We start from the raw sequence: 27,843 nt of genomic DNA on the forward strand, positions 1-27,843 counted from the left end.
GAATTGCATATCAAATATTACAACTAACAACAAATGATGCTAATTAATACAAGTAAATGTATATAATAATAAAGATGAATGCTCATAATGAAAATTAAATCAAATAACAAAATTCATTACTGTCACACATATATATAAAAAGAAAATAGTTTAAATGATAAAATATTGAACATGCATATAATTAATGAATGAATGCATATGGATGATTTATTGCATGCTCCAATTAAATTAATTATGGACAAAAAGCATGCATATACCTGGTATATAAAATATACTGTTTCATTTATTTCTGGTTAACTTACACCAGTACAGGAAGCACATGTATATACATAAAAGTTTTCTCCCCAAAAGTATTGTAGGTGTGCCCCTCATAATTAGAGTCAAGCCATATTTCATGGAGTGGTAACTATTTAGTATCTATTGATAGCCACATATCTATATTTAACAAATAATAATTTGAAAGGAATAATCTTGTTCCTTTATCTATGTCTAACATACTGAATTGTTGTGAGAATAATAAGGGTGGGGAGAAAACTGAATTATGTAGTAAGATAAGCTTTTGCAGAAGATAATTGAACTATGCACATTTTTATTTACTATATAGGCAACTAGCTGTAATCATTCATATTTAGAAACTTCTCTTTGTAAGTCTTTGCAAAGTGCTGATTATAATATTGTGTTTCATACATGCATAATACCTGCAAAATATTTTATAAAATACAGTATAAGTGAAGGAGGTAAAATGCTTGTTAAATATATACTATTTTTCGCTTTTTACTCCTTTTTTTCCCCGAGCTTCACAGGTATAGAAAACCATTTACACAACGTTTATCTACAGGCATTTTACATGTATGGTGTTAGTATTTATGGGAATTGTAAGTTAAACTGCCGAAGCATTGTTAATTCAATCATCTGGAGTCAGTCTCACAAAAAAACTTACAACTAAGATGGTCGTTAGTATACTGAATTGTTCATGACTTATGACTAATCTAAGTTGTAAGTTTTTTTTGTGAAACCGACTTCTGGTTCTCAAAAATATGATGTATAAATATAAACAATATGAAATTAAAGGTGGATATCTATTTAGTTAAAGACCATTTTCAAGTATTGTTCTAAGATTTGTATCTATACAAATGAAACACAGTGAAGAGATGAAAGTCGTTTACCCTTTTGAATATCTTAGATACCCAGTCATTGAAACAAGAGGGTCTGTACAAAATTGAACTTTTAAACAGGAAATAAATAAGAACCTAATTATATCTGAATTTTGAATGACATGAATCTGAAAACCAGATAATTGTTTTAACAAAAATGTGAAGATATAATATAATTTATTGACAGACTTTCTTTCACATACAAGTGGCTGTCAACTTTTCAAACCTCCAGAACTATTTAATGGGAAATTTGTCATTGTAAATATTTTACATAGTTTTTTTTTCTTTTCTCAGAAAAATTGAAAATACTTTTTTTCAAATATTCTTATGATCATTATCTAAATGATTACAATTAATAATAGACTATTTGGATATAAGTATCAGGTTGCTTATGGACACTAAATCATATAAAACAAAATTGGGAAATTGGTTCTCCAAACATTGCCAAAGATGAACTTTTGACTTCCCTGCGAGACTCCATGGGAAATTTCAAAACTTAAGAAGAATATATTCAGAGTTTCATTCAGTATCTGGATAGTTGACACTTACTTATATGGTTTTAAAAGAAAATGACAGTCATGAATTTTATACAATGTCGTGAACATGCAGGGAGGTAGTACAAATAAATGACATGTGCAAAAAAGTGATGGCCATTTACCAACTATATTTACAATTCATTGCATTATAAATGTGATTCAAAAATCAATTCCATATCTATATAGGTACTGTATGTATTTCTACAACTCAAAAGAACATTCATGTCTCTATAAAATCAATGTGTTAAATGGTGAAGTAATTATATGATGACTGAAGGAGTATTGGGGTGCTACAACATAAACACTCAAAGCTATACTTGTTTTCTGACTCTGTCACACTTAAGTTTGTAGCTATCCTCTGGTCTTCATTGCTTTCACATCTAGACATAACAAATAAAACTGTCAGTAAAAATCAAAGATACTAAGACAGCCAAGAGGATGATCTATTCCAAGGTTTGGAATGGATATAAAAGATTTTGGGAAAATGATGTAAATTCTGTAACATGGTGCATGTGGGGCCTGTTTTGTTTTCTATAACAATTCAACATTGTCACACTCAAATATGCTAAAAATTGTATTTTCCTCAACTACAGAATTGCGTCATTCCTTTCTTGAAATCTGCAATTATATGCATAATATACATGCATTATGCACCTTATTCATATTATATACAATTGTATATTGAATGATAAAAAAAAAAATCCATTAATTTTATTTTTCGTGAAATTCAACTCAAGTGGTAAATATATTCAGAACAATTAAAAGAATATAAAATGACTTCTGTCAATAATTTTGAGACGTAACCATTTTAATCAGTTATATAATCTGAATCTTGCATTTTACAGATATGTCTGCTTTCTACTTCAATAGAAAGAAAAAAACAGAACTAGCCTTTAACATCAAAATAAAAACCAATTACATGTAGATGTAGATGAGCAAACATATTCATGTATATAAATTGCTGTTAATTGGAATGTACATGATACATATACACATGTACATGTATGTTTAGAAAAAAAAGTGTGCTGCATGTTATTTAATTCAATTACAAATGTATGTTAAAAAATAGCAGTTTTTTCATGATCTACACGTGTAAATATGCATTACATGTACATGTTTGATTATAAGCAATAAGAAATGCTTGATTTCTAAATTAACATTGAAAATGGTATGTTTTAAAAAAGATTCAATACTTCTCATGTGTTCCTTAATTCATTTTGGGTAAACTTAATTCAGTGACTGTTCCAGAAGAATTTAACAAAGCTAGTTATTGACCTTTAACTTCATGTTCGCTAAATGCATATAGATATACATGTATTTCTGTTAATATTCATTGATAAACCAAAGTTTGTTGATTGCATCTATCCAATTGACCCTGTAATAAAGGATGGTGTAGCTACATTTTTGTAAGATACAAATAATACAACTAAGTCTGCTGCATACATTTGTATCTTGACTTAAATCTAGAAATGAATTTTTTTATTTGAGTTTCTAATCATTATTTTATCCCTAACAAAGCTTTCCTGCATACAAGAAAACTACAAACCAGCCATGCAAGGGTTTTTATTGGAAAATGAAGTCACCTCATCAAAACTTGACATTTACACTTGGTTGAGCGATAAAGAATAAATATTGTGTTGCTTATGATTATTTAATTTGTCAAACAATTGAAGTGCAATCCCCATTGGATGCAACTTATCTGAAGAGCTTGTGCAGTTGTTTTAAACAGACATGTAACATCTGACTGCTACAAATATACATGTAGCTTATGATTTCTGTATACTAATATTCATCTATAAGTCAAGCTTTAAAACTTTTTTATAGTTTGAGACAGCCCATTGAAACATGAAAATGTTGGTAAAACTACATTATACATCTGTGCAGTCATATTTAAATATTACTTTTATAAAATACAATTATAACCTTGCTGATTGTGACTTTAAATTTCCATCTTCGATTGGTCTCAGAATCTTTCTCCAATCATGAGGTCCAAGATATTCCTCAGAATCTATACAATTTGGTTTAAAATCTGTATCCTCGAAGAAAAAACCATTTGTCTGTGACTGCTTACTTGTTTCAGCGTCATCATTTGCTAATGTAGCTGATTCCATATTTCACGGAGTATCATGTCACATAAAGCTCAAAGACTGCTTTCACCATTCATTTCATTGTAATTCTAACTAAATTATTGACGACATGCAGACAAATTATAAATAAACAAGCGCCAAATACAACAAAAGATGTATTTGCAAACGTTTCTGTAGTTACATTTCGATGGCATTCAATTCAAAATGTTATCTTATTTTGGTATGCGGTTTATTATTTATCTAGCACAGCTATTTCCGGTAGGAATACCCTTGTTTTTACCACCTCATTTTGTTTACAAACCAACTTTCTTAGTTCATTTCCAATTTTATTTACAATGATGTCTCTTACAAGCTCAATAGCAGGTGAATCATCACGTATGTAAAAACGTCTGCCTGATCTATGTAAATTCTCGGAATTTTCGAAAATTAGCTTCTGAAGAAAGGATCAGTCTAGAAATTTCGAAAGGAGGACAGGTGCTTGGCTAGTTATTTCCCTTTTCATGCTACATAATAATTGATTACGAAAAGGAGAAAACGATCAACTTGGTAGTTGTTGTTGACAACGTCAAGCACATTGTTAAATGGTAGGGTAACATTAAATGTCAATGTGCAAGACCCTTTAACACCCGAGGATCATCCTATAAAATATATATGATATCATATCACTGCAGACAAATAATTGCAGTCAGAATTTTCCCCTCTAAAATTAATTAAAATCAGTGACCTCCCCTAAAAAAATAAATAGGATATAATTTTGCACTTATAGACTTATGGCTCATGAGTGACTAGTGTAGACTTGAGAGAATTGCATGATCATTTAACAGCAAATTGTCTGGATACCAGGGCTGTTGCTTCAGTAATACCGGAAAGTAATTCCCAAAAAGTTGATGGCATTCCGTAAATACATGTATAAAGAAGAAGAATTTTTTCATGAAGCAAATTTATGTGTGATGTTCATGATGTTTGGGGCTTCAGATATGTTAAAGTCCATGTGTTGTTTTGGCCTATCACCACTTGGCCTTGGTCATTACAGTCCATTAGAATCAGGGTCCGTCTGCCCTGATTCACGTTCGCCCTGGTACCTATTCGCCCTGATACCTGTTCGCCCAGGGTCCATTTGCCCTGATTTTTTTATTTTATTATTATTGTCTACTTGCATAATGTTCATTATTTGTACAGAGTATGATAAATATTGATGACAAATTCGCTCAATATTTGTATTACTGCAACCAAATAATCAGTTTCCGTTTTATTTGCATACAAATGTAGTAGAATACTTGAATACAATGTATTTATCTTTATTGATATGTGTTATAACTGTTACAGTTTAAATAATTCTATCAAGTCAATTTATGCAGTATAATATAGGAATAAATGAACTTGTAAATTCTTTCTATGTTTTACAATTCATAAATGACTGCTTTACAGTCATTTCAAGCTGACAAATTTATCAAAACAAAACGTTATTTTTATTATTTATCCAACAAAGATAAGTTTGAAAGACATTAAACAAGCAGTGAGAATTATTATTATATCATTGAACAATTAATGCTCCCAAATAAGCCATCAACTTTTAAATATTTCCATGTTTTTTCATGAATGTCGAGAATTTATACCATACAAATATCTGAATAAGTTTTAGTAAACTTTATGCCCTTAAAGGCTTAAAATTAATATTTTGAAATAAAAGTATGCAGGGCGAACAGACTCTATGGGCGAACGAACTCAGGGCGACCGGACCAAGGGCAAACATGTAATCAGGGCGAACAGACCCGATTCCAGTCAATTATGCCTTTTTGTTATCAGTTCTTATTAAAGTTTTGGAGAAAAAAAATAAGATGTTTTAAAGTCATATGATACCTCAAATTAAAAAAAATGATGAATATGTTTTTTATAACTAAATGGATAGTTTTCATTATAAAACTTATGTACATATATTTTTTTCTGAAGAAAATTCTTTAATCTGTCCATATTTAGAAGAAGTTTACTTTATTTTAATTCCTTGCTTCCAGGAAGCAATTCGCCCACATATTTTCCGTATACAATATGACCTCAGCGTGACCCTTCTCGTAAAAATCCGGTGATCGCAATATGCATGGATCTGTCATTAAAATAAACTATTATCTGATTGTACATGTTATACACGTGCTAAATATCGATGCTTTTTTTATTGTTTACAATAAGGTGACAATTGGCAAACTTCAGCTTCAAAACACGACATTTAAGTAGCTGCCATATTTTCACTTCATAACAGACAGAGAGAAAAAAAAAATGACGATTATGCGATAATATGGTTGAGTAAAAAAAGATAAAATCGTGCACAGAAGACTACGTTTATGAATATACATGCATTGGTTCAAGAATTGGATAAACATTATTTTTCATTGGTCACTCGTTTCATATGACTTTAATAAATATTTCTATATATATATACACACAATCTTCATCTACAAAATGTATATGATCATGATGATTAGACTTAGAAAATGTCCAGTCAGTACAGACAGGCAAAGATTAAATTTTCTTATATTTTTAAGTATTGAAAATATATACCTCCACATCTGTTTTGCCAAATGATCCATAAAAAAATGCTTTGAAAAAAAATGTTGATGTTTTGCTTCAAAATTTTATGATAAAGCTGTCTTGGAATTGAAAAGAATATTTTTTTTAAAATAAATATATTATTTAGATGATTGATTCCACCACAGTTATATTACATGATTAGCTCAGTGATAAAAGTAATGTCTAAGTGATTGACAAATGTGTGTGTGTCATAATAAACCAATCAACTTGTTATTCCATTAAATCATTTCTAAACAAGACTGTCCACATTTGTAAAGATCATGTGGAAGTCATCTAAATACTGGTACCGACATCATAAAATATCTCTTATTCTATTGTACATGTGACCATATAGATTTTCGGTCTCCTTTTTTTTTTATATAAATATAACCTTAAAATGGATAAAATGTTTATTATGGTTAAAAACCATAAAATAAATCATTTTTTAAAAATTTCATCTACATTTAAAAAGAAGATTTGATGTGGTATATTTGCCAACAAGACAACTCGCCACAATAGACCAAATGACACAGAAATAAACAACTAGACTTCACCGTACAGCCTTCAACAATGAGCAAATCCCATTCTACATAGTCAGCTATGCAAGGCCCCTAAATTACAAATGTAAAACAATTCAAACGAGAAAACTAACAGCCTTATTTAAGTACAAAATAATGAATGGAAAACATTTTTGTAACACAGCAACAAACGAATTTTTTTTACACCATTACTATAAAAGTGCAATACAATTATTTTTAAAGTTATAAAAGGTATATAAATGAAAGTATATATACAACTATAATATGTCTAAAACGACTTTTATTACATGTCCCAAGTGGTACATGGCCAATAAGAAAATAGCAATTATATACTGGGTAATTAGGAGTAAGATTGGTGCACATGTACCTGAAGGTGAGATTAATATGGAAACGCTAGGTTAAATATATCTTCATAAGGACTTACTTTCTTAAAAAGACCCTAAAAGGTAAAAAAAAAAAAGAGGTAAAGAACATCATTTGTGCGTTTAGGTGCATTGTCACTTCCTTCCGATATTGGGCAGTTGAAAAATATGATTTTTTTTTATGCTATATTGCAGGAATTTATCGGCAAACTAAATTCTTATGATTAATAATCAGCACTGCTAGCTGTTGTTAGGGAAAACATACAGAACTGCTTTATTTTAGATAAAAGTCATAAAGGCACACATACACTAAAAACTTTTTCTAAAGTGGTCTATTAACTTTCATTTTGATCTGTGCAAAACTAACATGCCTGTCTTTCAATTATTTCTTAGAGTAAATTTGTTATGAAACATCTACCACTGCCAAGCCAACAACATTTGAGACAATGAAACTATAACATCTACAGAGGCTGTAAGAATCTTTAATTTGGATCTGCAGTGGGGGATCCAGAAAATTTATTAAGTGGGGGCCAACTGACTGCTTAAGAGGGGGGTCGCTCTAGTCATGCTTCATTGATTCCCTATATAATCAACCAAATTTTTCCCAGAAAAAGTGGAGGAGGGGGGCAGGCCCCCCAAAAAAACCTTTAAATCCGCCTCTGATCTGATAAAATTATCCTCTAGAAATTAGTCTACATAGCAACACCACCTGAAATTGTAAACATACCTATATAAACTTAGTCAGAAGATGATAACCTTATGACTGAATATAATTGACATTTTTGAAGTACATTGTAAATTTTGTGTTATCTGAATAAATAGCTGAATAAAGATTGAAGAGTATTTATATTGTCTCCTGTCTTTGTAATAATGACAGATAGTTTATCAGTTATTAGGGCTCTTTATACAAATAAGGCATTGTTGGAGACATGTTTAACACCTTTATGATATAATTGTATGTGTATCAAAGTGAAGTATTGATTCAAGATAAGACAATATTGATTTACTCTGTCAAAGTTTGGAATAGGTAGGGAATTTACATGTACCTGCTGTCAGTGTTCTGCAAAATTATGACAGTCATTTTTAAAGCGTTTAAAGGTTTCTCTTTTAGTAGTTTAGTAATGAAAACACCAAAAACTGCATAGGTTGTCTCATATATTATGAATATAATAAACAAGTGGCGGATCCAGCCATTTCAAAAAGGGGGGGTTCCCAACCCAGAGTAAAGGGGGGGGTTCCAACTATATGCTCCCATTCAAATGCATTGATCGGCCAAAAAAAGGGGGGGGTTTCAACCCCCGAAACCCCCCCCCCCCCCCCCTGGATCCGCCACTGTAAACCACATTGAAAGTATGTCAGCAAATATGCTGTAACCAACAATTAAAATTGCAAAAAAATGACAAAATCCAATGCAAAAAAACATATTATAAAATAACATGGTATGAAAAGGGCCTTACTTTCCACTGAAAACATGAACTTTAAAAATAACTATTTCAAAGGGAAAGAACTCCTGTAAAAATAGTTGGTCAGCAATCTTCCAAAACCTGGCTGATATCAGACTTTTATATAAATTTTATAAAATGAAAAAAAAGTTGATCATGAAATATAAGCCTGTATAAGATTTCTAAGAATTAAATATAAATATTATTTCAATGGGACACAACTGTAAAATCATACATAATTAGTACTGATCGAAAAACATGATTTTTGATTTTTAAACTTGTCCTACCAGATAAAAATTTGATATAATTTGCATAACAATTCTTTAATAAATGTAGGTGTGACAGTGCATCCAATGGATATAACTCCTTTAAAAACTATTTGATCTGCAATGATTTTCATACTTGCCCAATACATTACTGATATATTAACCTTTGATATAAGTTTCATGAAAATCTGGTAAGAATTGTATACCTCACAGCACTCTGCACCAAAATCCTTGCCAACTAATAATCTGAATACCAATATTTCATCATTTTTCTATTGTATTAGTTTTGCAAATACTTATTAAGTCCAAAAAAAAAATTGACTAGTCTAGGGCAAAGGACTTGTGACTAAGATTGCTAACAAGATCAGAAGAACAACCATATTGTCATGTCCAACATACTGCTTTACCATGTAAATATTAGTAACATGTGGCTTATAAACTGTCATTCCCAACTTTTATATACTTGGACTATTCAGGCATGCCATATTGTATTGACACATGTCTATGTTTATTACTGTGTGTTAACCTCAATATGATATTTGGTATTCTGTCTCATTTAATGTATATTGTTTCATTTAAAAAAAAATCATATGACATTTGCTTTGCTTAAAACAACTGGTTTTTTTTTAGAATAACCACAGGTTGGTCATATAAAATTTGATGAAATGACTAAAACTTATTTTTACACGACGGCAAAAAATTTTGCGGTCGCATATTGGTATCACGTCGTCAACGTCGTCCAAAGACGGATGGTTTCTAGATTATAACTTTAGTATAAGTAAACAGAAATTAATAAAATTTAACACAATGTTTATAACCACAAAAGGAAGCTTGGGATTGATTTTGGGGGTTATGGTCCCTAAGGTTTAGGAATTAGGAGCCCAAAGAGGCCAAAACAAGCATTTATCTAGTGTCAGGACAATAAGTTGTGTATAAGTATTTCAATTATTCTGAAATTGTACCACAATGATTAATACCATAAGTAGAAGGTTGAGATATATTTTAAGGGTTATGAGGCAAACAGTCTAAGAATAAAGGGCCAAAAAGGTCCAAAAACAAGCATTTTTGTAGTTTCAAGTCAATAAATTGGAGTTATCTTTCTTTGACCAGAATGGTTGTTGAATCACATAAAACCAATGCTTTATGAAATCTTCTTTGAAAATTGGAGTTATCTTTCTTTGTCCAGAATAGTAGTTGAATCAACTTAAATCAATGCTATATACAATATACAATGTAATATTCACTTTACTACCAACTGATAAATTAAAGCAATCTTTACCATTCAGTGATTACAAGCACTTTGATTACCATTCTAGGGTTATGCCCTTTACAAGTGGAAAAATTGAAGAATTCATGTTCTCTTAACTTAAGTTTGTCTTAACTAAATTTAATGAAATGTGTATATAATGCTTATTACCTCTAAACTCAGTTTAAGTTCAATTTTTGGCAGCTTCACTTTTACAGTTCTCGAGTCATATCCCGTTATAAAGTTATATGCTAGCAGGGGCATTATCTTTGACCTTTTGGACACATTCCCCCCTTTTTTTTTTTAATTTTAACCATGACTGTATGACATTTTATATTTTATTATTTTATAAAGTATTTAAATGAGTAGTTATTGTTGCAAACTCCATTAGAAATTTGAATTGAGATCATTTTTGGAATAAGGGAAAGGGGGAAGTGAAAAAAAATTAGGGAGGGGGATGTTCAATATTTTTTTCTCATTTCAGATTTCAGAATTTAAAAAGAAAATTTCTTTTAATATTTTTTCTTTGAGGGGATTTATATTCAACAGCATAGTGAATTGCTAAAAAGCAAAAAAAAAAATTTAAATGCATTAGACCACATTCCATTTTGTGTCAGAAACCTATCCTGTGTCAACTATTTAATCACAATACAAATTCAGGGCAGTATCCAGCTTGAATGTTGTGGTCATACTTGCCCCCAACCATTCAGGGTTTCGACCTCTGCGGTCGTATAAAGCTGCACCCTGCGGAGCATCTGGTTCAAGATAATATATTTCTTTTATCTCCCCTGCTTCATAGGACATGTGTTAATTTGAAATCTAATTTTTTTTAATTTTCATACCTTTTTAACTATAAAAACATATATTTTCCAGGTTGATCACATGACCATCTGAGATGTAACAGGTTATTAGCAGAATTCTTCAAGATGTCTTCCAGAACAATAAGTGCTAAAAGAACATGTTGGCAAAGAACTGATGGTATGTCTGATATACCCTATTTTAATATTAACCTGTATTTAAGAATTAAATGCTTCTTTTTGTAAATTCATTGGGGTGTAAAAGCATTGACCAAGAAAGTACATTTTGTATGAAGCGAGGAAGTGCTTCATTCTAAAAAAGTGTGCACAGTCAATGCTTTTGCAACCCTATAAAATTACAAAAAGAACCATTCAATAATTATAACTACATTTTCTTTAGCTAGGATCATGAAATCACGATTTCTATCAAGTTTTTCTTTAACTTACCTGACTGTGCACTTTATTGTGGAACCTCGTGTCATCATGAATGTTAATTTCATTGTGAAATGAATGTAAATATCAGAAGGACATTAGATTTCTGCTAGCCAATCAAAATAATGTATCATAATGAAAAATACATCTAAATGTAATTGTTATGGCATTCACGATCCATTTGTTTTGGCCCTACATGAAGTGACAGAAACTGTTTATTTGTTCAGTTATTCTATTAATAAGTAGTCAAATAACACTGTCCTTGGTTTCAGGGATAAAAGGCACTTTTTACTTTTGAGAAGTTTTCCTCAAGTAATGTGACTTAGGTGTGGGTTTTAGAAACTAAAAAATTCTGTCTAAGAAAATAAAGAATGTCAAAAATTAATTAATAATTTGATTGCTAACTTTTTAAATCAATAGAGAAAAAGAGAAATACACAACAGGCATAGGGTAATTGTAATCAGATGTAATCGATTACATTTTGCAGTGTGATTATATGTAATCAGTAATCATACATTTTCAATTGTCAAGTAAGACAGTCAGACTATTTACATGTAGGTAGATACAAACTTGATATCAAATGAACTACTTAAAAGTATTATAATTCAAAAGCTGAAACCATTACTGTTTGTTTTTTGTCATGTGACTTATTACGTAATACAATAATGTAGGATAACTATATTTGGCATACATAGGCAATATAGGAAAGGTGTACTGACATAAGTAGTCTCTAAACACATTAGCTCCATGGAGCTTTCGTTAGTAGAAGCCATATTAACTATGTGTATCAGTGAGAAAAATGTAAAAGCATAAAAATATAGTATATACCAATACACATAATTAACAGCGCCTGGTGATGTTTGATAGCCTGACCGGTTTCGGTCCATAAAGGACCTTCATCAGAGGCAGAATGGTGGATTAATGTTTGCACCCTATTTATATAGATATGGTAACCGGCGGTTGAGTTAACCGGCGGTTGGGTTAACCGGCGGTTGAGTTAACTGGCGGTTGAGTTAACCGGCGGTTGAGTTAGGCGGCGGTTGAGTTAACCGGCGGTTGAGTTTACCGGCGGTTGAGTTAACCGGCGGTTGAGTTTACCGGCGGTTGAGTTAACCGGTGAAAAATCCCAGTGGGATTTTCCATGGTTACAATTATCTATATTTAGCTAATGTTCATGTTACAGTAAACTTTTTGACATGTTACGGTAAACATTTTTACACTATATGGTAAACATGTGACCTGATGATATAACCATATTTGGGCTTTAGCATTGGATAAAGGGTGTTTTAATAATTTAAGAAGTACATAGTAATCATTTAGTCTTGATCTTTGGCTTATGATCCACCTAAATATCAAGTCTTGGAATAGTATTTCATGGTAGTTATGTGATCTTAATATTTGGCTTATGATACACCTAAATATCAAGTCTTGAAATAGTACTTCCTAGTAGTCATGCAGTCTTGACCTCAGGCTTATGATACACCTGTATATCAAGTCTTGAAATAGTAATTCATGGTAGTCATGCAGTCTTGACGTTTTAGCTTGTGATACACCAAAACATCAAGTCAAAACTATTACCCCCCCCCCCCTAACCAAACAAAATTTGGTTTAGGGGGGGGGGGTTCTTATTTAGAATGCTTCATTTAAGCCTTTAGTACTCCTTTCAAGATCAAAGGTAGATGAATATTAATCCTCAGTGTTAAAAAGTTTTCAACACCTTAAGTTTGTAATGTAGGTATTACATATATACATCAATTTCAGGTAATCGCTAGGCTTACGCTTAGAGCTCCTATGCCAGTGAAAAATCAATAGGCAATATAGGAAAGGTGTACTGACATAAGTAGTCTCTAAACACATTAGCTCCATGGAGCTTTCGTTAGTAGAAGCCATATTAACTATGTGTATCAGTGAGAAAAATGTAAAAGCATAAAAATATAGTATATACCAATACACATAATTAACAGCGCCTGGTGATGTTTGATAGCCTGACCGGTTTCGGTCCATAAAGGACCTTCATCAGAGGCAGAATGGTGGATTAATGTTTGCACCCTATTTATATAGATATGGTAACCGGCGGTTGAGTTAACCGGCGGTTGGGTTAACCGGCGGTTGAGTTAACTGGCGGTTGAGTTAACCGGCGGTTGAGTTAGGCGGCGGTTGAGTTAACCGGCGGTTGAGTTTACCGGCAGTTGAGTTAACCGGCGGTTGAGTTTACCGGCGGTTGAGTTAACCGGTGAAAAATCCCAGTGGGATTTTCCATGGTTACAATTATCTATATTTAGCTAATGTTCATGTTACAGTAAACTTTTTGACATGTTACGGTAAACTTTTTGACATGTTACGGTAAACATTTTTACACTATATGGTAAACATGTGACCTGATGATATAACCATATTTGGGCTTTAGCATTGGATAAAGGGTGTTTTAATAATTTAAGAAGTACATAGTAATCATTTAGTCTTGATCTTTGGCTTATGATCCACCTAAATATCAAGTCTTGGAATAGTATTTCATGGTAGTTATGTGATCTTAATATTTGGCTTATGATACACCTAAATATCAAGTCTTGAAATAGTACTTCCTAGTAGTCATGCAGTCTTGACCTCAGGCTTATGATACACCTGTATATCAAGTCTTGAAATAGTAATTCATGGTAGTCATGCAGTCTTGACGTTTTAGCTTGTGATACACCAAAACATCAAGTCAAAACTATTACCCCCCCCCCTAACCAAACAAAATTTGGTTTAGGGGGGGGGTTCTTATTTAGAATGCTTCATTTAAGCCTTTAGTACTCCTTTCAAGATCAAAGGTAGATGAATATTAATCCTCAGTGTTAAAAAGTTTTCAACACCTTAAGTTTGTAATGTAGGTATTACATATATACATCAATTTCAGGTAATCGCTAGGCTTACGCTTAGAGCTCCTATGCCAGTGAAAAATCAATAGGCAATATAGGAAAGGTGTACTGACATAAGTAGTCTCTAAACACATTAGCTCCATGGAGCTTTCGTTAGTAGAAGCCATATTAACTATGTGTATCAGTGAGAAAAATGTAAAAGCATAAAAATATAGTATATACCAATACACATAATTAACAGCGCCTGGTGATGTTTGATAGCCTGACCGGTTTCGGTCCATAAAGGACCTTCATCAGAGGCAGAATGGTGGATTAATGTTTGCACCCTATTTATATAGATATGGTAACCGGCGGTTGAGTTAACCGGCGGTTGGGTTAACCGGCGGTTGAGTTAACTGGCGGTTGAGTTAACCGGCGGTTGAGTTAGGCGGCGGTTGAGTTAACCGGCGGTTGAGTTTACCGGCGGTTGAGTTAACCGGCGGTTGAGTTTACCGGCGGTTGAGTTAACCGGTGAAAAATCCCAGTGGGATTTTCCATGGTTACAATTATCTATATTTAGCTAATGTTCATGTTACAGTAAACTTTTTGACATGTTACGGTAAACATTTTTACACTATATGGTAAACATGTGACCTGATGATATAACCATATTTGGGCTTTAGCATTGGATAAAGGGTGTTTTAATAATTTATTTGGCATACATGTTTGAGATCCTTTAAAGGCCAACATACTGTAAACCAACTTATTTTTGTAGATACTTTTTTTCGGGTTTTACTCTTCCTATACCATTTCGCAGCTATTTAATTTTGCGATTTTCTAATTTACTCGATGTAGTTTAATAAGGAGTGATCAAAGTTTTACATATTTGCGAAAGTTGCAAAAATAAGTCGCTTGCGAAAATCAGTTGGTTTACAGTAACCATCAGACATGGTTCATCTGACCTCCACCTCATTTTAGTGATCAAGGTTAATTACTTGGGCAAGTTTATATTTCAGAAACTATATGCTGTAGGTCAAATATAATATATATATAATGATCGTAAGGTGTACATGTCAGTTTGTTAGGGTTCGTTTGACTTTGACTTCATTTTCAAATTTTGTTGGTCAAAGTTAAGATTTCATGGTTATTATAAATAAGTCACATTTGTATGTCTGTTTCTCATCTACTATAAGCAATTCCCCATTTCATAATCTAATGCATTTTGGGTAATATTTTCAAAGCGTACACCAAAACATTGTGATTGGTTTAAAACGTTCTAAACAATGGAAATCCGTCCAATGATTTAATGTTATTTTCATTTTGGTGTAGGAACAATGAGATTACCCACAGTCCTTTAGATTCTGAAAAGGCGAATTGCTCAACTATATTTGGTGTATGGAATGATTGCATGATGTCTGGATATGAACTTGACCTCATTTACATGGATCATTGGTAAAGTTAAGTTACATGATATGCTTTTAGTAAAGGTCAAGGTCACTGTTGCATATATAATATACAAAAAACTATTTTGTTGTACAGTTGGTTTTGGGATGGTATCCTGGCACTTAGAAATGTAACACATTTATATAGGTGAAAATTTAACATTAGGCTAAATAAAAATATATGTGTGGTTCCAGTGACCCTACCGTCCCTACTTTTTTGTCTTAAAAATTAGTCTACTCTACCCTAAACATTTTATTGTCATTTTTCATCAAGCACTGTTAAAGTCAGAATGTTGCTCCCATAGACTCAATGTTAAAAAAAAACATAAAATAAAAAAAAAGTCCCTACCTACCTACCCTTACTTATTTTCAAATGTAACTGGAACCACACATACTATTTTATTTGGCCTTAATAGTACATGTTTTTTCTCCATTCAACTATGCTTATTAATTGAACCCTTGAAATAAAATGTTTTCTTTATAAAAATTTTGCAGTATGGGAACCATCCGTTGGCTTTGCCAGCTTTGTACTTTTTTTTAAAGTTGATTACTTAAAGACCTTATATCCTACTGCATTATCCTAAAAAATTGAAGGTTATTCATTAAAGTATATATTATTTAATATGGCATCTGTCTCAAAATCAATACTGCCTCAAAAATGAAATTAAACTCACAAAAAGAATTATTTTAAGTTATATAGTCATTGTATTAACATGGTCCTGCTAGAATTCAAGAAAAGATAACCTTGTTTTTGCCTTTATATCAGCACACCTCACATAAATAACGATATCATTAATAAGATTTGAGACGGTAGATAATCCTACACATTCAATGCATTCGTTCAACATTTGATGTGGTGAAATCCTTCTCAAAAGACTTTAATCCCCAGACTTTCATTTTATTGGATTTGCTATTGTTTGCACAGATTTTAAACAAATATTTAAATTGATATACAATAATATATTATTGGTTAAAGATAAAGTGAACCTTTTTCATGAGAAAGTATTTGAATAGAGTTGAATTGAAAGGAAGTATATTGAGTGCTTTTGATATGTAATAGTCTCTTTCAATTCAACGTTTAACGATAAACTTTGGGAATAATACAATCCATAAAAGCAGGTAATTATATAGACATATTTTAAATGGTAAAATAATAGTACAATCAATCTCCAATTAAAACTGTAATTAAATGGAATATTGAGCAAATCTTAAGTGATTTTGTATTATATCAAGAAGGGAAGAACATTAATTGTAATATTTATATTTATATTTTTGTAAAGAGGAAATATCAGGTCCAAGTATGCATTTGAGATTTGAGATAAAAACTTCCATATTTAAATTAGAATTAACTTAGTGAATGTTTCAAAGACTTCAAACAGATTTTTTTTTAAAAGGAGAATGATTTTATAGATATTCAGTATTGTTTTTGCTAATTGTTGAAGGCCATACTGTGACATATTTAAAATGCTTACACCACAAATATGACCTACTGAATTATACTTATCACTGGGTCTGAATTTACATGAGCACCACAACAAATGCAACATGTGGAGCAGGATCTGCTTACCCTTCCATATCACTTCCTCCCCATTTTTGATAGGGTTTGTGTTGTTCAGTCTTTAGTTTTCTATGCTGTGTTTTGTGAACTGATGCTTGTCTTTCAGGTTTTTTTCTCTCCATATTATGGCATTATCAGTTTATTTTTCAGCTAATGAGTTTGACTGTCCATTTTGTGTCTTCACCTCTCTTTCACATCCATGTTATTCACACTCTGGTGGATGGTTGTCTTATTGGCAATCATAACATCTCATTCATTTCATTATTTATAAAGAGGATGCAAATGCTAGGACTCATTTTGCCCAAAGTGCCAATATTTTTAACAATTCTTTTTTTCTTATTGTAATACATATACTAATCTGTTACTAGTATAATAATTATACTAGTAACAGACATAAGTGAGTGAATTAATGTATGACCCTAGGCTGCCCTATACCAATAATATGAATTTTCTGAGCCTATTATAGTCAGGTACTTTTTTCTTGAGTCACAAAATGGAAGGGCAGACACAAAAATTACTGAAGTAATAGATTGATATGTTCTCTGTCTGTGGTAAAAAAAAAAATTAAATCGGAGGTTATGGATTTACTACATCCAACTTGATAGATACCCATGTCTTTGACTTGATATCTAATTATTCTGCATAAATATGTAACAGATAAATTGAAAACTTATGCAAATGGTGTTTTTAAAATTAAAAAAACTTTGTAATTGAGAAAAAAAAATGACTTTATATTGCTGTTAAATATTAAGATAAAATCTGGGGATAAAATAATATAGAAATTTATGAAACTCTTACTGAGGCATTTTTTATCATTTTTATGACACCTGCAATAGCTTTGTTTATATGAAACTTTTTCAGTAGAAGATCAGTAGATAGTGTCTGAAGAAAAAGCTTTTAATTTCTTGATTAATTTATTTTATTTTACTAATAGATGGATTTAGTTTTTGGCAGTCAATATTACAAGTTTACACAGGCTATAGCTATCACATACTAATGTTTGAAAAGCACAAATTTCGTTTGGTTACATTCTTATATTATTACATGTCATAGAAGTTTCAAATCATGATTTTTATTGGCTGAGACATTCCAACAGTATTATTTATTTCCCAATAAAATGCAACATCTATAACTGTATGTTATGATGCTCTTCTTAACAACATAATTAATGCATACCCCATACCCTTTGTTTTTCTATTATAGAAAAGTAGTAATAGGCTTAATATAACTGGTAATAACCAGTTTGCCAACTTTTGAAAATCTCCATGGCGGGTTTAGTGCACAACCAGATTTTATGGTTACTCTTTTTTGCTGTGATTATATGGTTAAAGCATAGAAATGTTTTGTTTAGTTTTTTAAATTGAATGCTTCCGTGTATAGGGTATGTAGTAAAGCATTGAATGGCAAGCATTTTAAAGTATAAAGCTCTTCTGTTCTTCTTATAAAATGATGCATGAGTTAAGCTTTTACTCCTTAATAAAGTTTCAAAAGGACTAATTAATTCTTAGATATAGTTTAAAGGAGTAGGTTCAGTAAGACCCCTTTTTGGCCCCAAAATATAGCAGTTTTACAAAATTGTTAAAATGTAAACTTTTAGTTATTTATTGGACAGTTGAATGCTTCTCCTACATAAATATGGGCTGTTTTTGACAATACAATGCACATATATCGGGTACTAGCACCATTAAGTCATGCTAAATTACTGAAATCTTCAAAATTCTAGCATTTTAGTTAAATTTTAGACAGTTTTAGTGTGAAACGAAAGTGGCCGCATTCGTGTTCATCCTTAATATTGAAATGTAACTTGTATTTTATGATAATACATAACATATATAAAGGTTGAGGATGAACACGGATGCGGCCACTTTCATTTTTGACTAAAATCATATGAAAAGTGACATTTTTCAGCATATTTGATAGATTTTTCATATTTGAGCTTGAATCGGGTTGTTTTTAATGACTAAATCAGTTAAAATCTTTCACATAAATTAATTAATTCAAATGAAATAGACACTTAAGAGTTTAAAAAGTGGTCAAAATTTTTCGTAAGATGAACCTGAAATTTGAGGCCAAAATCAGTCCTTACCGGACCTACTCCTTTGTGACAGTAATGATGTATTTCGAAGGTATGCTGAGAAAAAAAACATAGTATAACAATACAGCAACATCAAATGCTTCGAAGTAAAAAATGTAATAAAGTACACAACGATAAGTAGGTCTGGTTAACTAAAGTAAAAAATGTAATAAAGTACACAACGATAAGTAGGTCTGGTTAACTAAAGTAAAAAATGTAATAAAGTACACAACGATAAGTAGGTCTGGGTAACTATAAAATTTTCCTCTTCTTTAAGTCTATTTTATTCAAACCATTGAATGGGGTTGGGGTCCATGAAAGCTTGTTGAAATTCACCAAAAGAAAGAGATGACTTTGTCTGATAGACCAAGGAGGTCTAACTAAAATCTCCTGGCTTAAAGATAAGATGTGGAACCACAAGGGATTGCTTATGAATTTTTCATTCATGATTGGAGTAAATTGTATGTTTAATATATGGAATCAATAGCGTTTTCTTCTGTACATTTCTGATGTATTAAAGTATTGAATATGATGTTTTGAGTAGTGTAGCTCTTGACAACTCTATTAATTACATATGTCATTATATATTTTATACATTAGTCGTATTGACACACAATGTTCAAACATTTAAAATATTGTATATCAATAGACATTTAAAGCTGAGACAAACAATAATCATATCTATATTAAATTTCAATACCAAATCCTAAATCATAGTGGTTCATTTATACCAGTTGATTTTCATAGATACTGCATGTTTGACACAGATATTTTTGTATCATATTAAACTAAATTTCCCTAGTTTGTATGTTCCTAACATAGAACCCCCCCCCCCAAAAAAAAAAAAAGAAGTAAAAAACTACACTTTTAATAGATTACATTTAACATAAGCTGAAAATTAGAAATTAAAATAATTTACTGTTTATTGCTACAAAATTAAAATTGATGAAAAACTTGTCAATCTATTATACTAGTAATATTGAAATTGGCAGAAAAATTTAATAGGAGAATATTGTTAAACACAGCAAGTAATTCCATAAAAGATATTGATGATATTGGGACAAATTATAACATTGTCAATATTATGGACTTTTTATCTCCCTTTCAGTGGCTGGATGCCAGAATGGTTCACATATAATCCTATCAACCTTGGTTCAAAATCATTTATTCAATATATAGCAGTAACAACTCTGTGTAGAAAGATATACATTGTAATAATTTACTGCATCATTTGACTTATTTATGTAAATATTTGGTAGTATTGAAGTTTTCCATAGATTTCATATTTATTGAAACGAATGAAATTTTAAACATGACAACAGAAGAGTTAAAACTTTGTCATTATAAAGATCATTAGAACATCAGTAACTTTGATCGGGAAAATCTTAGTGATCGGTAACGGGTTTCCACTATTTATTTAAAGGATCAAGATTCATTCATAAGATAGAAACGTGGAAGAATATTAAGACAAATGGTTTAAATCTCGAGTTGACATGCTCGTTCAGGCAGTAATAATTGTTTTGTATGGACAGGGGTTATCTGTGTTTGTTTAAGTGTGTATTGTACAATACCTAGAAGAAAGATGACAACAGGTTCATGAAATATTATGCACCGTGCATTATAGTAATTGAGTTTCTGCCACGTTTCAGCATAAAACAACTAAATGTGATATACTTAGAAGGTTATCTAAATTGTAAGTTATTTAATTTTTTTTTAACATAAAGATAAAATATTGGTGATCTGAAAAAGGCTTAAATAATTTAAATGGTTAAAATTAATTGTTTAACTTTTCTTTCATACATTGATTAGTAGTTTGTGTGAGTTATATTTTGTAGGATAGCAGTACAATCTGTTTTAGCCAGGGTCTAGTGACATTTACTGGTTTATCCAATACAAAATATCTGGTTGATTTTCTCATATCTGAACATGTATATCAATTATCAAGTATGGATTCTTCAGTGGGGTTGGTATTTTTTTGCAATGCCTAGGATAGTAGAGAGGCATTGTGTATGGTCTGTGTACTCTTTAATGGTCTGTTTTGGTCAAGTTTGTTTACCACTAAAGTTGTGGTCATAAAAACTTAAAAACTTTAACACATGTTTCTTTTTTTACAAAAATTACATGGCTCACTGAACACAGAAAAGTGATATTTTGAAATAAGTGCATTCTTAAGTTAGTTTTAGGTTGAGGTATGTTACTCTAAAGCTTCTGTCACATGGGATCATATTGAAACTGAGTACATCAAGTTTGTAACAGGATTTTTGAATGAAAAAACAGTTCTCAATTTGGGGATGTACAGCAGGCATGTGGTTTGGGTGTCTGCCAAATAGTGTCTTTTCATCAACATGCAAACTCTTTTACAAAATTTTTATTTAGGTTTTCCTGTGACTTGATTAAAGTCAAGTTCAATTTTCACCATTTTTAAAACTTATATGAAAAATTATGGTGACCCTCTATTTTCTTTGAACACATTAGTAGGAAAATACGACTGCAAGTGATCATGGTGTCCTAAGGACATATAATCTTGTTGATATTTGTTTTCAACCCTTATGATTTGAACAGTGCATTTTAATTACACACCAAGAAAATGTTTTAAATCGTTCTTTTAATCGTAACCAATCATTTAATTCAACAGACCATTTAACTTTTAAATGTTTTTTAACGGTAAAATTTTATTTTTTAAGTTCTATGATGACATTCTATCATGTCTTACGTCTAAATTGTCCTCTTAGTATTTTAAGAAAAGAACCTTATGACTAATTGTTCTTTTGACCTTTCAAATATTAAATGTTGATTAAAATCTTAAATTTCAAGTTTTAATTTTTATACTTCCACAATTATAAAGTGGCTGTTGCATGAAAGTGTTACATAACATTGAGAATGGAAATAGGGCATTTGTCAAAGAGACAACAACCCGACCATAGAGCAGACAACAGCCGAAGGCCACCAATGGGTCTTCAATGCAGCTAGAAAATCCTGGACCCGGAGGTGTCCTTCAGCTGGCCCCTAAACAAATATGTATACTAGTTCAGTGATAATGAACATCATACTAAACTCTGAATTATACACAAGAATCTAAAATTAAATAATCATACAAGGCTGTTTTTCCTTAGTTCCTTCTCTGATATAAAACAGTTTTCAAGAGTTTTTTTCGTAATTCCTGAAGATATTGATCTGATACAAAAATTTATGAAAATTATACTTCTCTGAAATTTTTGTTGGGATGCCTGAAGATCTGAAGCTGATGTTTAGAAAATTAGTTTATAATAAACAGATTAATTTGTGATTCAATCAGGTTTATTAACTTTAGAAATTCCTTAGACTTACACCAAATTCATTGCATTTAGAACCTTCAGAACAAAAATTAATTGTACCTTACGACTATTGGCAGTGTTTCCCCAATGTCAGCCTATAAGCATTATATGCATAAAGATGGCCTGTATTCTGTTTATTTCCACTTATGAGTTTGAATGTCCTTTTTGGTATCTTTCTGACACCAGAAATTTTTGTCTTGCAATTTTGTTAGGGGAGATAATTCTGGTTCTCTTGTTCCTAATTAAACCTTGTAAAGTTTGGATCATCTTTGTGAATGAAGAGAGATATATGTTCAGTGAGACAGGAACACCCAAAATCTTAAATCTAAAAGACCTCTATGCATTTTATTCAGATTATGTTATTGCAAACATACAGTTGCTAAAATAGAATATGTGCCTATTTTAACAAGTCATTTAAGTTTTATTTGATTTTCTGATGGGATTTAACGGTATTTTATTCATATATTGACACATCATGTTATTGTTAATGTTTTATGGCAAAATATTACCAGTTTTAATGCCATTAATTTCAAAATTCTTTATTTTTTAAACCCTATGGGGTTATTAGATATAATATGTTTTGTTTGAAGTTCTTTTATTCAAATAATTTGTACCAACATACATTTTTATCTGAAATTTGATTTGAATATTATTTATAACAAAATATATTTTTATCTGAGATTTGAAAAGTGTTGGAATATTTTCATTGTATGGTATTAAAATTGGGAAATTCTTACTTTTTTATAAAATTCATTTGAAAGATTGTTAACGTTTTTTGTTAATAAGTTGTCAATTTAATTGCAGGATGCCAAAATTAAGGATGTGAATTATTGTGCAGTTTAAAGATAAACAGAAAGTAGGATGGCACAAAGATATATAACAGCAATGGACTTTGCTGACATGCATGCTAGGAAGATACTTAGAAAGCAAGCAATGGTAAGACTGATAGGAAACTATATTGTAGATTGTGTCTTGATTATAGTTAGTTGAATGACTACAGCATTGGAGAGTAAAAGATCATGCTTTGATGTTAGGTTGTTGATTTTTTTAATTTTAATTTTTATATCAATCCTTAAATCATGATAATACAACAACATGAGGGGTCAAGAGGTCCTGAATTAAGTATTTGATATGTTGATAAAATGTGAGTCATGATTTGACTTACATTGTCAAACAAACTAATGTTTAGGAGAGTTATGTCCAGTAGTTAATTTGTCCTCCTGTCCAAAATATTAGCTTGAACTTAGTTTATTTGACCAGTTTTTCAGTAACATTTGCAGTAGTCCTACTGACCACTAAAACAGATAAAATCCCATTTTAAATGCAATTACAGTAGTGCTCAAGTTCATGAGATAAGGTTAATAAAATTATTCCTACAGTATATAAGTTTTATATTGTTGCTAATGTCTGTCTGTATTTACCACCTATAAAAGATATATATTTGAGCAATTCTGCACAGGCTTTTTATAAAACCGAAAGTTTATATCTTATACTGCCATGAAGCAACAACAGGCTTTATGTATCATTGCACATTGTAGCTTTGAGATTTGAAATAAAATAAAATCTTCTTACCTTTCAGACATTTTCTCCCATAATCAGAATTTCTACAGTTTAGTCATCAGACAATCAAAAAGCTATAAAGTTTCATACCCGATTCATTTATAATTTATAAGTTAAATTCCTTTTGCTAAAAAAATAGAAATTTTAGACTTTATTGTGCTTTCAGTTCATAAGTGGAGAAATTCAGGTAGGATGAAAAGAAAAATTGTGTTATAAAAAACATAAATTATATGCTTTATATACCATACACTGCACTGCAAATTATAGCTATCAGTTCACTTTATTTTACAAATATTTATTCAAATTTGTGTTTAAGGGTCAGTTATAATTGCTTTTTGTGATGTAACTTCAGTAAGACATGGTGACAGGTGACAATATACTTCATGAATAGGAAAGGCGACAAAGAAAATGGGAAGAAGCACTATTTGGATCATATTATTTAGAACCAAGTTTTTTACGTCACCAGAATTTATTTTTTGATGCAGCATTGCTTATTTAAATAATTCTAATTGAATATTATTGAACATTTCATTGACGAAAACAAGAATTCTATCAGAATTTATAATTCATGCTGATTATCGCCTTAATATTTTGGTTTTCAAAATTCTACATTCACATAGTTTCATTAAAACTAGATCATAAATAAGCCAGATTCGTTGTAATGTATGTTTTTGTGTACCACTAAAACTATTAATACGTCTCAGTTTGTCAACCGTCTGAGGCCCTGCCCCCTAGTTCATGGTCTAAGAACTTTGAACGAATTAGCAATGTTGTTGTCCATCAAATAGTCATTTTCTGAATTTTCTTCTGACAGGCCAGACATATGTAGTGTGTCAACAGTGCATATAAACAGATTTAAGTTGAAAATTAATAAATTTACCCAGTAAATTCTATTGTTTAGATTGCTATGTCTGTTTAACTAGAGATAACCTGAATATATAAGACATACTCATACAAAGGACATATATGAATATAACTTGTGTGGTAATGTGTTTAAAATGGCTTGTTCTGTGTATTGTAAAGTTAATAGGCATGTATACACCAAAAAGTAAAATATGAAATGAAATGATTTTATATCATTTGTCATTTAAGGTCAGATTTTTAAAAGATTTCGTTAGATAAATTTTCAATTCATTTTGTCCATAAAATGCATTTTGACATTTTTAAAACAGAGGGTTAACTGAAGATACAGTGCTTACTTTATATCATCTTCTTATCGTTCACCTTTACACTTGAATACCAGTCTCCTCAACAAATCTGGTGGTCTTCTGTAGGGCATCCACTGGTTTGTATAGTTTCTCTTTGAGTGGTGTATCTAAGTGCCATATCTTCTCTCTCAATGCCTGATGGATCTTGCATGACTGTAAGAGGTGCGCCGTTCCTGCTCTGCTTCTCTACAAGTACACATTGGAAATGGAACAACTTCATGACTTTGTGTAGATGTTGGTTGAGTCTGTTGTGTCCTGTCCTCAGTCTAAATATGGTGGTTTGTTCAGATCTTGTTAGCTGATGGTAACTGTCTTGTTGCTGTGGAGTGTTGAACAGAGATTTGATGATAGTCTTCATCTCTGTGAAGCAGACTGGATTTTCTTCCTGTCTTTGTTCAGCACCATACTTTGCTAATTTATCAGCTTGTTCATTACCCCAAAGGGATCCACTGAATTACTGTTGTCAGACTTTTGAGCCTCTGGCCTTTGTTGGTCTTGTATTATTTTAATTTTAGTTTCTTGTGTACAATTTGGAAATTAGTATGGCGTTCATTATCACTGGACTAGTATATATTTGTTCAGGGGCCAGCTGAAGGACGACTCTGGGTGCGGGAATTTCTCGCTACATTGAAGACCTGTTGGTGACCCTCTGCTGTTGTTTTTTATTTGGTCGGGTTGTTGTCTCTTTGACACATTCCCCATTTCCATTCTCAATTTTATTTTGATTTTATATAAGGCTAGTTGGAGTTGAGGTAGCTTGTCGTTCTTCAAAGCTTGTAGCACAGAGAGGGCATCAGTCAGGAATACTACTTGAAGTGTATTATCGATTTTGTTATTGATGGAGTGTGCAGCATGAGTAAGGGCTTCTTCTTCAGCTTTGTAGTTTTAACAATGTAGGCCTGTTGGTATTGCCTCTGATTGTCTCCATTGGGGTACTTAATGTATATACCAGCCCATCCTTTTGTTGTTGCATTTGTGGCTGACCCATCTGTATATACTCTTACCCAGGTTTCTGAAAGGTACTCTTCTTCAAGCATGCTCATTGTCAGTGTTTTACATTGCTAGTCTGTTCATCTTTGGTGGTAATGAGCAGAACAAGGGTATGGATGGTGACATTTCCAAGTTTATCTTCACATGGGTTGTGATCCATTGTGAAAGCTTTAGGTTCAATATATTTAGGTAGAGCTTCCAGGTGTTGTCTTTGTAACGCTCTTGTCTCTTATGTAAAGCTGGATCTTTTGAGTCTGCCTGATGAGAGTTGTTTCAGTCTGGTAATCATTGGGTGGTCTTGTGAACACTGATATTTGGTGGCCTGTATCAGGGCTTTGCACTTCCTTCTCTTACCTAATGGTGGTATGTTTGTAATATCCTCCATACTTTTTATTGGTGTTGATTTCATAGCACCTGTGATGATACGTAGTACCTGATTCTGAACTTTGTCTAAAGTCTGATGGTGAGACTTGGCTGCAGTCATCCATGCGCTAGATCCGTATTCAAGGTGTGGTCGTGCATTCCCTTGGTAGACATATTTCAAGATTTTTTCATTTGCACCCCATTTTGTTTCTGCAAGTTTCCTCATGATGTTCAATTTTCTCCTAGCCTTCGCTTCAGCTGATGTCATATGTTGCTTTCACATCATTCTTTTGTCAAAAGTTACCCCAAGGTATGTTTGTTGGACTTTCATTTTAAGTGGAGTATCATCCAAAGAGTGTGAAGAGTGTTCCTGTTGTTTTTTCTCTGTGGATGGTAAAATACCACTGCTTAGCCCATGTGACTATCATATCCAAAGCTGTTTGTATTCTGTATTTAGCTGTAGATGCATACTTTTCTGAGTACCAGAGAACAAGATCGTTTGCATAAATGATAAAGTGCTGATTGTACCCCTTTTGGTAACTCTGGTACTAGGTCGTTCATAAAGAGTATGAATAGAGTTGGTTGTAATACTCCTCCTTGTAGGACCCTTGTTTTAAGAGTACTTTCTGTCCACATTGCCAATCTACCAGCACTCTTGCTCTTCTATTGTACAAGTAAGCATTGGTTCATTTGTACATTCTTCAACTTATGCCATATCTAAGCATTTTTGCACAGAGTCCATCTTTCCATACCTTATCAAATGCTCTTTGAAAATCTGCAAAGACAGCCAATGTTACTTTCTTTGATTGGAAGGCATCTTCTACTACCTGTGATAAATGTGTAGTCTGGTCTTCTGTGCTTTTGTATTGTCTAAAACCAGCTTGTTCATGTCCAATGATGTTCTCTGACTCTAAATACATGTGCATGTGCTTGTTCATTATGGGCTCCAACAATTTATATCATAAGTTGTACATTTATGATAATACATTCTAAACATAACACTCACAGTTATCCTGCTGAAAAAAACTATGTTGAAACAATTTATATCTAATGTTTCCATTATCCTGTTTAAAG

The 27,843-nt window shown here is 31.7% G+C and overlaps 2 protein-coding genes across 10 annotated transcripts in view; one reads left to right on the forward strand and one right to left on the reverse strand.

Moving 5' to 3' along the window:
- The window catches only part of LOC139510147 (mitogen-activated protein kinase kinase kinase 1-like), a 30,877-nt gene extending 26,725 nt beyond the window's left edge, over positions 1-4,152 (reverse strand). Inside the window, exons 1-2 of one of the 2 annotated variants that reach the window (XM_071296470.1) lie at positions 3,614-4,152; positions 2,008-2,070 (exon numbers count right to left, since the gene is read on the reverse strand). In XM_071296470.1, coding sequence (XP_071152571.1) covers positions 2,008-2,070; positions 3,614-3,801 — 251 coding nt within the window. In that variant the 5' untranslated portion in view covers positions 3,802-4,152. The remainder of the gene's footprint in view (positions 1-2,007; positions 2,071-3,613) is intronic. The other variant, XM_071296481.1, reaches the window with a different exon arrangement.
- Positions 4,153-4,225: 73 nt separating this feature from the next.
- Positions 4,226-27,843, forward strand: part of LOC139510155 (uncharacterized) — a 46,246-nt gene continuing 22,628 nt past the window's right edge. For 2 of the 8 annotated variants that reach the window (XM_071296505.1, XM_071296558.1), the window contains exons 1-4: positions 4,226-4,361; positions 11,068-11,172; positions 23,453-23,584; positions 24,375-24,395. In XM_071296505.1, coding sequence (XP_071152606.1) covers positions 23,510-23,584; positions 24,375-24,395 — 96 coding nt within the window. In that variant the 5' untranslated portion in view covers positions 4,226-4,361; positions 11,068-11,172; positions 23,453-23,509. Of the gene's footprint in view, positions 4,362-11,067; positions 11,173-16,684; positions 16,822-20,443; positions 21,028-23,452; positions 23,585-24,374; positions 24,396-27,843 lie in introns of those variants that run through there. The other 6 variants (XM_071296529.1, XM_071296568.1, XM_071296522.1 and 3 more) reach the window with 5 other exon arrangements.

The sequence above is a fragment of the Mytilus edulis genome, chromosome 1, assembly GCF_963676685.1.
Source record: "Mytilus edulis chromosome 1, xbMytEdul2.2, whole genome shotgun sequence".
Classification (NCBI taxonomy): Eukaryota; Metazoa; Mollusca; class Bivalvia; order Mytilida; family Mytilidae; genus Mytilus; species Mytilus edulis.